The sequence below is a fragment of the Pelobates fuscus genome, chromosome 11 (genome assembly GCF_036172605.1).
Source record: "Pelobates fuscus isolate aPelFus1 chromosome 11, aPelFus1.pri, whole genome shotgun sequence".
NCBI classification, from domain to species: Eukaryota; Metazoa; Chordata; class Amphibia; order Anura; family Pelobatidae; genus Pelobates; species Pelobates fuscus.
The window spans coordinates 92,340,602-92,355,366 of NC_086327.1; the positions used below are offsets into that span (position 1 = coordinate 92,340,602).

Below are 14,765 nucleotides of genomic sequence, written 5' to 3' on the forward strand. Positions count from 1 at the left end.
TTGGTTCTTTTATGCCTCCCCCTGGGTGTGGCCTGTATGTGTGAGTTGGAAATAAAAGCCAGGCTGGATGAGCCAGTCGAGAGTTCCTGTTTTACCCTCAAAGTGATGTGTCGTCTCATTATTGGGGGAAGGATTTATTGCATGCTGTTCCAGTTGACTGCTAGGAGTACAAGCCTATTCGTATGGTTCCTATTCAATGGTCTACAGCATTCATATGCTTGGGAGAATTTAAAGGTTTCTCGGATTCGGTGATTGTGGTGTCTGCCAGAGTGCTTGGAGTCCTCAGGAAGCACTAGGAGCATCCATTAACGGAGGTACCAAGTCGGGGTGCCAGGCGATCCGTTACACTCTCCTTCTCACTGATTCCCATGGAACTCTTCATCATCTCATCCTCCAAGACCATCTATATCTAGGGGTCTGGATGCTTTCTGGGGTTCCTTTAATGTAAAATAGGCTATCACAAATGAATAAGGACTTTTAATGGGATTCATGGGCTCCATGCACCAGATTATGCTACATATCTGCACTGTACTCATAGAGTAACTCTTGCTTGGAGAGGGAATTCGATCCACATACAGCATCTATGTTGATGATTCTCATGTTCCTATCCCACTTGTTCTCATTGGGCCAAAGGTATAGCTCCATTAATGTTATGAAATCTGCCATTTATGCAGCTCATATCCCATTTTGAGGGGTCCTTATTAGTCAGGATCCCTTGATCTGTAAACTTCTCCTTGGCATCAAGATAGCAGATCCACTAGTATGTTTGCCTTTGGGACGTAGGCTTAGTGATTCGGTTTTTACATAATTGTCACTTCCCCAACTGTCGGCAAAACTCGCCCTCTTTTTTTTTTTGTCTCTTTTTTTTTTTTTTATCTGATGTTTGTGGGACCTTTCATTAAGGTGGAAAACCATAAAAATGGAGAATTGCATGGTAAAATGTTCACACGTTACAAGTGAATTTAATTTCTTTAGCTCAAAGTTGCATCATTTTTAGAGAAATAAAAAAAACTAAATTGATATGTTTTACATGGATCAACTAACAAAGACCAGAACAATATACTTACCAACCATACAATGACTGTGCTGTGGCCCATCTGGGCAGCTGCGTGTAGGGGTGTCATTCCATCAGTGGCCCTTATATGAGGATCAGCCCCACAGTCCTTGACCAGATATTGGATGACTTCTAAGTGTCCCTCTTGACAGGCTAAGTAGAGGGGTGTGGCACCATTCTTCGTCTGAGAATTGATAGCACTAGAAAAAGTAAAAAATAATAACCTCTGGTTATTCACTCTTTTTTATAGGTTTCTACTGATCATCATTAGATGATATTGTTAAAGAAATGCTCCCATCTCCATAACAACTATCCTACTGCTGCAGTTTAATACAGAACAATCACTGTAGCAGCCGGCAAGTTAGGTTGAGAAGCAGTTGGTTAAATAACAGCAGAGACTGACCCAACATGGCTGCTCAGCCAGATAAAAAAAAAGTGAAATAAAAAAATAAAAATCAATATGTGTTATTTAAAAAATAAATCATTATGTTTCATGAAATGTATTATACTTTTGAAATATGAGAAGTGAAAATTTGATGACAGTTGTTCTTTAAGTTGTTATGGGGATAGGAATGGTCAGGAGTTATCTTATCTTCAGGGGCTAAACTGTTCTGCAACCAGAAGTTGGGAGTAAAAACCTCTCACCTTTGCATCCAGAAGTTGGGAGTCTACACCTGTCAACCTTTAACCAGAAGTTGGGAGTCTACACCTGTCAACCTTTAACCAGAAGTTGGGAGTCTACACCTGTCAACCTTTAACCAGAAGTTGGGAGTCTACACATGTCAACCTTTAACCAGAAGTTGGGAGACTACACTTGTTAGCCTTTAACCAGAAGTTGGGAGTCTACACCTGTCACCTTTGCATCCCAGCTTTCTTCCTCTTTGCATTGCAGTATGAGGAAGGTTTAGGCTCTCAACCTTTCAGTGGTCACCCATTGAGAGAGTGTGGAGGTGATGCGATGGGAAGTTTGGATGGTACTCACTGTATTATCTCAATCAAAAGGAACCAGAGTAAACACATGACCCAGGAACAGTAGCAGGATCTACATAGTTCTTACCAAGGAAGGCTACACAGTGCCACTTTACATTTGAAATTTACTTTCAATTCTCAGTTTAGTGAATAAACCCGATAGTCCTGAAAATAACAATAGTTTTTTTTTGGACTGTAGGTTCCCTTATAGCTTTGTCAGTACTGTCCACTCCCATTTTCTCATTATAATTTAAGTTTAATGAACTCACCTCCTGACCAGCCTTCAGCTCATACTTTGGTGATATCACCATCCAAGCTGATATGACCTGCTTTCTCCTCCAATCCATTGCAGCTTATAGAGATGCAGTGGATAGGAACGAGGCATGCATGGCCAAATCAGCAACATTTGATTCCAGTGCTGATTTTCACATATTTCTAGAGGAGGAAGCACCTCTAGAGGTGTATTTATCCTTGTCATGTAAATGTCTACTAAACTGCAATGTTTTAAATTACACGGTAAAAATGATGGGACCACTGCACACAGACCACGTCATTAAGATTAAATGGTCTGGGTGACTTTACTGGTCCTTTAATTACAAGCAGAGGAAGTGCCCTTGATGGCACAGAATGTGCTACACGTGTGCAATAAAATATATTTTTGTTCATATTTCCAAGTATAGTTTGTCTCTAGTTTCCAAAATAAATTATTTTCCTAAATACATAATATGAATTATGTATATTACATAATTTTAAAAATTCTAACAATATTTCAGTCTTTATTATGATATATATATATATAATGATTTGGTAACTCGTCCACGACCACAATTTCTTACAAACACACTTAAAAATAGAAAGTATTATCTAGTATAGCATTTTCTTACAACCAATTATACATAAAAGTCTAAAATGAATGACACTCACAAACAGAAAAGAACACGGAAAATTCAATGTGTGCAAAAGCACATTTGCCCTCACTAGAATGTAATTTTAGACTTGAATATTTAATTTTTAGTTTTATAATTTGTTTTGGTATTTTAATAAAATACTTTTATATGGCTGAGAGAGGCACTATTTTTCACCTTTGAGTATAACAGTTGTTTTCTTTTTCCTACATTCCTTTTGTATAAAATTGGTTAAGCTGGGGTTAGCGGGGCCTGGCCAGCATGGCAGACGGTCGCAACTAGCAGAAGCTCCCCAGCTAAATACTTGCTTAAGCAACATACCGAGACTCCTGCCGCTCACATCTGAACCCACAAACGGACTTAGTTGTCACAGACGGTGGCTGGAGTACCCCGGTTCGTAAAACCGGGATGCCGACCACCAAAAAGCTTGCAGAGCGGTTGCGGCCTAGAGAGTACCCCGGGCGGGAGATACGGCCGATCAACCGTCCCCTGAGTCTCACCCCAGCAGGTCCATACGGACTCCCGTTCCCCCCCCTCTGGGCCGGGGAGACATCCCGGTCCACACTCCACTGCCTACGGAGTGGACAAGCCCAGGCAAACCACACAGCGAAACCGAGAAATGTACCTCGATACACAAGATGGCGGACACACTCCCCTGTCACAGCCGAACAAAGCGAGCAATCTCGCACTGCAGACCGGAGGCCCAGGAGAGCCTAGAGGCAAAGCTTGACGCTATTCTGGGGGCTTTCTGGGCTAAGTTAGCAGCAAGAGTGGCAAATCCCAAACGGGACCCCCAAGCGTATATCCAGAGGCAGGAGGCACAAAATGGCTGGCACCATACTGCGTCCAGCACCCGCCACAAAGGGCATTAGCCTTCCTGGGCAGGGAGTCATAAACAGACCAGCTCCCCGACGGAGCAAATTACCTGCAAGGAGCCAAAGACACCGAGAGGGCCTGCAACAACCCAGCGCCCACTACACAAAGCGCTCACAAGCTCTAGCCAGCCCGCTACCCACAACAAGACACATGAAGAGCCGCCCCGGTAACAGCCGCAAAGAGTATTTCACGACGACAGTGCCGCAACACTTACACCCAGAAGCGGACCACGCCGGGCCCCTGCAACCCAGCGGAGAAAGACCGGAGGTACCCTATAGCTTGGCCTCACGGACCTGGAGGGTGAGAGAACACAAACTGGCATACCAACCTCACAAAGCACCACCCAGAGACTCTCCCAAAACACCGAGCAGAGGCATAGGTTGAATTCACTACACCACCCTGGGCGCAGCACCAGCAACCCCTGGGACATGTTTCCATATGCTGCTCTGCCATACCAGCGTGGAAGATACCGCCAACCCAAGTTAAATTTCTGTTATGCCAGAATTGATGTTTCATTACCATGCCCTTACCTACACTCACTCCAAGACACATAAGGGTAACTCAGGGGTTATAATAACATAAATGGGTTTTGACCGGGTCATACAGAAGGTCAGCCTAGCAGGAACCTATTTACAATCCTACACCCAGCCTAGTTAACATGGGCAGTTTTCACCCCTATACATGCTGCTGGCCAGTTGAGGAGCTCTGGCCCCGATACAAGCTAACTAGGGTGAGAAGCAGAATTACCCACCTTCTTACTTCTCTCATATACAGTAATAACCATGCCGGCCAACTAAGGGTCATTATCTACACCACACTTAATTTGATTTCTGCCAGAACACCAACTCAGGCTACCAAACATGCATGCCAATGCAAAAATGCATGAATGAATAAGGTCACACTTGACACTTCTATTAGTGGGCTTGCCAGAGGGCGTCACAACTCACTAGTTCAACACTAGAGTTTAACCTGTTTCTACTTTATACAATCTCAGATATATAGCTGACTCAGACCTGACAGTTCACCAATCTTGTTTACATGCGCTATATACTAGGAACCTTGTTTGCTTAAATCATTTAATAATTATGCAACACATTCTCCTGTAAAAAGCATAGCTAAGTACCTGTCTATCCTTGCCTACAGTGTTGCTTCCACTAGAACGAGAAAACTAAACTGTTGAAACGCTACCTTTACAAAAAATGTGCCAGACTTGCAAATGTCACAGCATGCAATGTAACCTGAACGTTAAATTACCCTGATGTCGCTGTGGCGCACCAAGGTTGTCTGTTAAAACATGTGCACAACAAAAATAAAGAATTGAAAAAAAAAAATTGGTTAAGCTATAAGTCTTTGAAGGGTTAAACAACAATGATGCTGACAATACAGTCTGAACAAGGTCTTCCTACTAACACTCAGTGCAAGAAAGTACCACTAGATGGTGGTATACTCCATGATTCTGACGCACTAGACTTCTTAAAAAAAAAAAAAAAAGAAGCTAAAACCATTATGCAAATATTTAGCCGATTAATTCAGTTAGCTGGCGTTCACAATGTTCTTTCTGTAAGGAATGGTTTTGCTAAGCCTGGTTAGCTTCTGGTCTTGCATTTTTATAGTTCATCAACAAAACATCTTGTCTTTTCTTAACTAATATATATAACTAAAGGGACAGGAGACAACATACAAGTTCCTTAATAGAATTGACATTAAACCTGCATTGATATGGTGACCAGCATTGAGAGGATAGAACCCTATATATGTAAGAGGACAACCATCGTAATGGTCTGGTCCATAAACCAATATGTTGCAGGTGAGGTGATAAAAACATAGCAGATAATAGAGGCTCATTGCTGAATTCACCATGCATACACTCCCCTGACTCTCTCAAGTTTTCTTACTAGACATGCTCCCCAATTATCTAAACACACAGGGTAAATAAAGGGAGTGCAGGAAAACAGCAACTTAACAAGTGGCCTTAACACAAATAAAGATGGAATGATATGCAAAACAAGAGGAAAAATAAAAGGGAATGTGGTGTAGTATTTTTGATCCAGTTATATGTGCTTGGACTACCCCCATCTGTCGATATGCTGATCTTGGTCTCGGTCTTAATCTTATGTGGCAAGGGTATCCTTAGGCTGGTCGGCAGCATGTGGTGGTCAGCGTTCGTAGAAGTAGTCTCTTTCAATATGCTGTTTTATCAGCTTAAAAAATACGACACCATATTCCATTTTATTTGTCCTCTTGTTTTGCATATCGTTCCATCTTTATTTGATTTGAGGACACTTGTGAAGGTGCTGCTTCCCTGCATCCCCTTTCTATATCTACCTACAGCCAGAAGGAAGAGACTCTGGTTTTGGAAGTCCGAGCTACCACATAGACTTTGAACAAGCGCTAGAAATCCCATCTTTTTATTGATATGGGATAAATAGCTGATCTTACATATTCTAGTTGCAACAAAAAAAATATTTAGCCAAACGTTGGAAGTCTCCAAAGACTCATCTGACATGACCAATCACTGACAAAGAGAAGTCCCACAGATTTTTTGGCTCCTTGCATAAATTTCGGAAAGTATGGAAAACTTGGGATCAATACCGTGCTCGCCTTCGGTCTTCTGTGTCGCCCCTTCCCGTGGGCACCCCTCAATCCCTCCCTTTACCTCCACTCCTTCACCACACCAGAGAAAATCCAGTTTAAGCCTAAACTCAAGTTCCTTAACTGGCTGTATAGTTGATTTTGAATAAATATATATATGGAATCATTCCATTATTGCAGTGGCTATTTCACTAGAACTTATGTACTACTGAAAATTATCAATAAATGTGATGTCTTAAAAAAAAAATAGAGCAGATAAAAAAAGCAGTAAACTGAGTACAAATTTTTTCAGCTGGTACAAACTATTTAAATGCCTTTTAGTCTCCGACCAAATGAATCAATTCATTCGGGATTAACCTGTGCAGTCATATTCATTGTATAAAGAACAGATGTCTAGCACTACTTATAACTAGCTGATAGCGCTTTTTTGGCAACGCAAAAAATAACATTTTGACTTGCTAGAAAAAGACATAGTGCTAGACATCATTTTTTCTTTGCTTGATTGTGCCTGCGGGGGGTCTTGCACCCTTTATGCACTACTGACAAAGGTAGGTGTTCTTCCCTATTCCACTATTTAATCATTGAATAAGGCCAACAGGTAATTGCCAGACAGATAGATTTATTTAAGTATAAATTAAAAGGCATTTGATTTGTTTGCACCAGCTGAAAAATAATTTGTCTAAATGGCCATCCACAGCTGCTCGCAGCCCCTTTCCCACCTCTGGTGTGGAGGGATGGGACTTTTATCTCAGTGGTCCTCCCTGTGCCCTAATTACAGGACTACAATACACAATGAGAGAGCCTCCAGCTTGTGTTTTAAAGAAAAAAAACTCAGGCCACAAGGTCACTTAAAAATGTCACAAAAAGAAAGCAGAACTGTCACTTCCAATGATTTTCATTTAAAAAAAGAAGATTATCACAAACTCAGCCATCGCAAGAGTCTTTTCCATGCATCAAACAAGCTATAAATTGGTTAAACTATTTAAACACTTTGACAAGAAAATTTGTTTTTTCAAACGGGCACATAAGTATTTATCACACAATATTCACAATAGAATGCGGCCTATATATGATAACTAATAATGACTGAGGTTGCTGCTCCAACACCCCTTCCCAAAAAACATGTAAATTCTAATAAAATGATCACCTCTTTTATGTAGAAATCTGGGCAATGGTTTGATGAGCGCACCTGCGGTTCGCTTGCCAAATACGTATCCAATATTGTGATGGATTCTAAGTATGTATGCTTGAACTTCCTTAATTATCTTCAAGAATTGACATGGGTACATTAAACTTTGTGTTCAGAATTAGTTGGTGAATCCATATTGCTGCCTAACGAGCTTTTACTGTGTATTGAAATACTATCACTTAGAAACTTGTAATCTAACTAACTTTACATTTGATGTTGCTGTCCGTTGAAACTCAGTTTGGATTGTTTTTGGTCTTTTTAAAATATTGCATTACCATTTTGCAGTATCTCAGCCACGCAGGTCAGTTGCTAAAACCCTCTGACATCTAATTTAAATCACATTGCATTATAGATCATTGTCAGGTAATAGGTTCCTTGTTGCACTGTCTTTTGGGTAACTCAAGTCCACAGACATATTTACATTTTGAATGACAACTCATTCTAATATCAGTGATTGTCTATCTCTGATTCAGTGGAGTGATGTATCTGAACTATTTAATCTCAAAATTACAGTTTAGCTTACTATTAGATCACAAACCGCTACTTGCTAAAGTGTATGACGTATATACATTTGCCATCTTGAGTCATGGAAAAAGCAATACAATTTTGGCTTCCAATTTTTTTATTTTATTTTTTTAAATTCTTTATTTTGTATTGACATACAATAAAGGAGGCAATAAATAGCAGATATATTCGGTAGAAAACAGAAACAGTTTGGAATCATTTCGGATATTCTGCTCTTTGACATATTAAGCTTAGTGTAATAACATATGTGTGACATATGTATCGTAATTGTCGTGTCTGATTTGCGTGTTGTTATGGGTTGTTCCTTGCTTTCTCTTTTTTATCATGTGCTAAGGATTATTTTGCTCCGTCATCGGATATCACCTAACATGGCGGCGTATGGATAGGAAAGATCGCAAACAATTCGTACGTTCCATGTTTGCGATATATGTCTGTCTCTCAGGAATGCCTCAAGGTAGTCAATATTTTTGTTTTTTATGAAACATCAAAGAATAGAAAGAGAGAAAGGAAAAATAAAGGATCAGAAAGGGTGGAGAGGGAGTGGGGGGGGACTTTCCATGAATGGCGTGGGTAGATTGTCAGGCGGGACATATTCGTATTAGCTTCCCAGGTTAGAGCTTTCCCAGGGTTCCCAGATCTTCTGAAAAGTTTTTAAGGAGACCCTTATCCTAGCCGTTAGGTTGTCCATCAAGTGGACCTCTTTTATCCTGTTTATCACTCCTGCCATGGGTGGTGTGCCCGGTTTAAGCCACTCTGAGGCTACGGCTCTCCTTGCTGCTAATGTAATTTTGTGCATGAGCTTTTGTTCATGCCTAGTCCAGCCATCTATGGATCTGTTTAATAAGAATAGCCATGGGTCTAGGTCTGGGGCTCTAGAAAAAACCTGCGACAACAGGGCCTGTATTCATTTCCAGAATTTAACCATCTGAGGGCATTCCCACCACATGTGGACATAAGTCCCTTGCAGGCCGCAGCCTCTCCAGCTGTAGGGTTTTTTCTCATTTGATGTAGTTTAACCGGTGTAGTATACCAGCGAAGCATAGTTTTGGCAGATTGTTCCTGCAGTGTCCCAAATCTCTTGCCATTCTATGCCTTCCAGTTTTTCCCTAGGTTTTTCTCCTATTGATCCGTATAGGCTAGCTTACCCCAATCCCTGGCTTCTGAACAGAGGTGAGCATACATAAGCGTTATCATGCCTTTAGGAATGGTTTCTTGAAGGCAAATGCGTTAAAAGAAAGTCATCTTTTGCAGGACTGCCGCTTTGATGTGTGCTAGTTTTGCGTAATCTTTAAGTTGTATGTATCGGAAAAAAATCTTAGGGATAAAGGTGTCCCCACTGTCACAAGGTATCATAAGGGATGACCTCTGTTCCCTGATACAATTGGCAAATGCGTTGTAACCCTATTACAAGTTTTTGAAGGCTCTAGCTGTCATTCCGGGGTCAAAGGCCTTATTGCGTAAGTATGGCATTAAAGGAGACGGGTCAGATGCTAAGTGAAGCTTATGTTTAAGGGAGTCCCAGATCCTCAAGGAGTTGATTATAGTCGGGGAGGTGACCCGTATCTCGGGTCTGTGTTCTTTAGGGACCCACACGTGGAGCTGTGCAATGTCCGCGCCCGTCATGAGAGATTCCACGTCTGCCCATTTTCGGTCTCCTGGGGGAGAGTGCCACATTGCCACTTGAGTCAATTGGGTCGCTGCGTAATAGTAATATATGTTTAGGAGACCCAGGACCCCTCTTGTCTTTGGTCTATATAGAATGTATCTGGAAATTCTGTGTATTTTGTTCTGCTATACGAAGGACCCTATAGCCCTCTGCAAGGGCTGCAAGGATGATCTGAGGACGTGGATGGGCAGCGCTTGAAACAAAAATAGAATTCTAGGCAAGATGTTCATTTTAACAGCGTGGATTCTGCCTATCCACGAGAAGGGTCTGTCCATCCACATCTCCATCTCCCATATCAGCTGTTTCATCAATGGTGTATAATTTTAATCGTATAATTTTTCTGTGTTTGCTGTCAGGCGAATACCTAGATATTTAAGTGTCTGTTGTTCCATTCGTACTTGGTGTGTGTTGTGTATAAGGGGTTGTTGCCGTCGCCGGTACCCCTTTTGGGAGGGTGCTAGACGTCGCCATGTTTGCTTTGTACCGCGAAATAATCCCAAAGTCCCTTAGCACCCCCTGCAAGGTTCCCATTGAATTCACTGGGTCGGTGAGCGCTAGGAGCACATCATCCGCATAGGCTGAGACCAGAAATTCCCTGCCTCCCACTTTGACACCCTTAACACCCGGGTGGCGCCGTAATGCCTGTAATAGGGGTTCTAACGACAGTAAAAATAGGAGGGGAGAGAGGGGGCACCCCTGTCGACTACCATTAAAAAGGTGGAAAGGGCTGAGCAGGGCTCCTGAGATTTTCACCTGCGCTCGGACGTTAGTATACATTGCTCTTAGTAAGGTCGTGAACTGTTCAGGGAACCCTAGATGGGTCAGGAGCATGAAAAGGTAAGCCCACTTAACTCTGTCAAATGCTTTTTCAGCGTCGAGCGAAACAAACATCGTTGGAGTCTTAGTGGCCACCTGTCTCCATATCAAGTCTATATTTCTGCGAGTGTTTTCAAACAGTTGTCTGTCCGGTATAAAACCAACTTGATCAGCATCTATTAAGTTCGCCAAGAAGGGGTTGAGCCGTTCTGCCTGTATCTTTGCCAAGAGCTTCATATCGTGATTTATGAGGGATATAGGCCTATAGCTGCCTTTATCTGGTTTTGGCAATAACACAATGGTAGCTAGGTTCATATCGGGGTTTGGGGAGCCCCCTGTCTGAAAACCGTTGAAGACTTCTGTCAAGTGAGGAACAAGTTCCTCGCGAAACGTCTTGTAGTAACTACCGTCGAATCCGTCAGGCCCTGAGGCCTTGTTCCCTTTTAAAGCTGATATTGACCGGTCTACTTCATCAGGGGTGATTTTAGTCGCTAGAATATCAACTGCCTCTTGTGGTAGCTTGGGCAGTCCCAGATCTTTCAGGAAATTGCGGGTTGCGTCCTCTTCTCTCATTGTCATTGTCTCTGAGTTTGGGGAATGATTGTAGAGGGATTTAAAGTAATCAGTAAAAACCTCTGCTATGTCTTTGGGCCCTGTTTTGACAGAGTTATTTGGGTGTCAGATGGATGTGATGTGTCCTTGTCTCATTCTTGGTTTGAGGACCCTGGCTAGCAAGGTATCCATCTTGTTGGCCCGTTCGTAAAACTTTCTTTTGGACCAATTCATGGCTCTAGCAGTATCGTCTAGTAACAGCGTGTGTATGGCATGTCGTGTCGCTTCTAAGTGTCTAAATGTGTTGTCATCTGGACAGTCTTTGTGCTTTTGTTCTAACGTCCGTAGCTCAGTCAAAAGACCCTCCAGTTTTTGGGCTTTCATCTTCTTTTTAGCCGGTCGCTAACTAAATAAGGGACCCGGATTCCAATTTTAAAGAAGTATATTGCAGAACTAGACAAAGTCTTAGATGCGAACTACAAAATTAGTAAGGGGGATGGAAAACATTAGTAATGAGGAAAAGCTAGAAGAACTGAATTAGTTTTCTTTAGAAAAATACAGCTCAGATGGGATATGATAGCACTATGCAAATATATACAAGGTCAGTACAAGCCGCTATGTGCTAACCTGTTCATTTACAGAAATATATAACAGGCAAGAGGTCACAAACTGAGACTGGAAGAAAGTTTTTTTTTTTCGCTTACAGCAGAGGAAAGGGTTCTTTATAGTAAGAACAATAAAGATGTAGAATTATCTAACTAAAGAGGTTGTCATGTTTAAAATATATAGGGATTTTTTTGGCATAAACAGAACATTTAAGGATATAATTGATATGTATGCAAACAGGTTGTTTTTCTAAGGAGAAATCTCATTGCCATTATTGGGTCAAGAAGGATTGTTTTCCCTTTTTGTGGCATAATTATAAATTACTACAATTGGGTGGCTTACCTTCTTTTGGTGTAACACAATCAAAGAATGGGTTTCAAGGTTGAACTTGATGGATTTTAGTCTTTTCTCAACCTAGATCTATGTAACTATATAACTGAATATAAGCATGGCTTTGCTCTTCCCATGAAAAACCATAATTTGAATCAACACGTCACACTTTTTTTTTCATTTCATGCTCTTTTGGTCTGTTTCAGAGCATTGATGCTCTTTTAAAGACACATGGCTCTGTCTTTCCAGGATCCTAAAATCATTGTGACAGTTCCATGTAGAGGCTATCTTTGATGTTCTCATTTAGGAATGGTGTTTTGAGATCTATGCGCTTCATGTACATTATTTTTCTTGCTGCTACACTAAGATGTGCTCTTGTAGTGGTAAAGTTCAATACTCAAGCATATGCATCATCAAAATATTCTTCTCGTTTTAGTTCTTATGTCACCTTGACCTCTCTCTTCCAAACAGATCTTAACCCAATAGACTTCTGCTGGAGGATGTGTGGGCAAATGGTCACCTATATCCACATGCCTTTCAGCCAGGACATGTACTCAGCTTGCCCCGTTTTGGTCCTAGGTTCCCTGTTTATGCAAGAGGTCCTTAGTAAGCCTATCTCTTTGGACCCCTGGTCTTTTCTATTATTTAAACCTATTGACTACTTACGGTATAAACCTTTGAAAACAAACTTAAAATTGCTCTGGCTACCCGCTTAGACCTTGCAGAGCCTGGTCATATATCTTTCAATGTTTCCTTCTGAATTTGACATTCTATTAGCTACCAACAGAAATGTCACCTTTTTTGCTCGATTCCTCCATGTTAATTTTCCTTTAGGGAACATTAATACACTCCTGAAATTATGCATACGTATAGAGGAATATTATTCTTTATGCTGCTAAGCTGATCTTCATAATACTGTACCTTTAGTGAGTTTTTTGGTTTTCAATGTTGCATATAATTAGTTCAAACTCAAATTTTTGTGCTGACTGCTTTTCAAATGTAATTTTGGTCAGGACCCTCTTCGGATTCAACATGTAGATTGCTTTCTATGTTCTCGAGGAACATGGTACTTGGTTCCTGACCTTTATTGAAGAGTACACAGTGGTTTATTGTACTTTTATTAGTCTTTAGGCACAATATTTTAAATCCCTTGCAGCACTTACTATAACCAACCAATAGTCTTTCTACAATTTCATCTTTCAATTTGAAACAATTTGAAATTCCATAAATATTTTTCCACTTAGGTTGTAAGCATAAACTCTTCATCTAAACATACTGATGTGCCTTTGCTTTGTAACATTCCATAATTAATGCTTTAAATAACTAAATATATACTAAGCTTTCTTTATTATATTCATAAGTATTTCCGTTTGCTTTATCTAGTGTAAGTCATGACTCAGATTTAGATCTAGGGCCATTAAGAAAGTACTGCATAACTCTGAAGCCTTCATAGCAATAATTTGTAATACACAATTGTTTTTCATATCTTTCATTCAGTTTTTTTAACCCCTTAAGGACACATGACATGTGTGACATGTCATGATTGCCTTTTATTCCAGAAGTTTGGTCCTTAAGGGGTTAAACAATTTCTACCATACGGCAAACATGTTCACGCATTTCATAACTTTTTCAAACTCATTTTCCTGACACTATATACTCCTTAGGACCCCCTCAGGGCCCCCCTCCTTTGGCGCTGAAGGGGTTAGACCCCCTTCAGCTACTTACCTTTATCCAGCGCCGGGCTCACTCTGCGCTGGTGACCTCTCCTCCCCTGCCGATGTCAGCTCCCGAGTTGATTGTAATGTGCATGCGCGGCAAGAGCCGCGCGCACATTCAAACAGTCCATAGGAAAGCATTTCTCAATGCTTTCCTATAGACGTTCTGCACACTGGATGCGATTTTCGTATCCAGCGTCGCAGAAGCGCCTCTAGCGGCTGTCATGCATTTGATAACTTTTTTCAGCCTTAAAGGATCACTATAGTGTCAGGAAAACAAACTCATTTTTCTGACACTATATACTCCTTAGGATTCCCCCACCCTCAGGGCCCCCCTCCTTTGGTGCTGAAGGGGTTAAAACCCCCTCAGCCACTTACCTTTATCAAGCACGGGGCTCCCTCTGCGCTGGTGACCTCTCCTCATGGTGACATCAGCTCCCGAGTGGAGCGGAATGCGCATGTGTGGCAAGAGATGCGCGTGCATTCAAACAGTCCAACAGATTTTCGCATCCAGCGTTGCAGAAGCGCCTCTAGCAGCTGTCAGGAAGACAGCCACTAGAGGCTATATTAACCCTGCAATGTACACATAGCAGTTTCTCTGACACTGCTATGTTTACATCTGAAGGGTTAAAACCTGGGGGACCTGGCACCCAGACCACTTCATTGAGCTGAAGTGGTCTGGGTGACTATAGTGTCCCTTTAATTTACAGTTTCCTTAAAATATACAGTTTACTGTTTAAAATCAAGTTAATTAATTGTCTAAGAACCATATACCATTTGCTGTTCTGTATCTAGCAATAGGTATGAATGGTTTTGCTTACTTATTTTTTGGCCTATTTTACCTTTTTTTGTTTAGCACATCCCTCAAATCATATTTCGAGAGCAAAGTTTCTACTTTGAATTTCCACAGCTGAGTTTTATTCATTCAGCTTTTCCCGTTGTAAACTTTCATCCATGTCACATATCATTT

At 41.2% G+C, this 14,765-nt stretch overlaps 1 protein-coding gene across 1 annotated transcript in view; it reads right to left on the reverse strand.

The window, feature by feature from the left end:
- The window catches only part of ESPN (espin), a 223,353-nt gene that overhangs the window by 157,551 nt on the left and 51,037 nt on the right, over window positions 1-14,765 (reverse strand). The window contains exon 3 of the mRNA XM_063436450.1: window positions 1,068-1,254. Coding sequence (XP_063292520.1) covers window positions 1,068-1,254 — 187 coding nt within the window. The remainder of the gene's footprint in view (window positions 1-1,067; window positions 1,255-14,765) is intronic.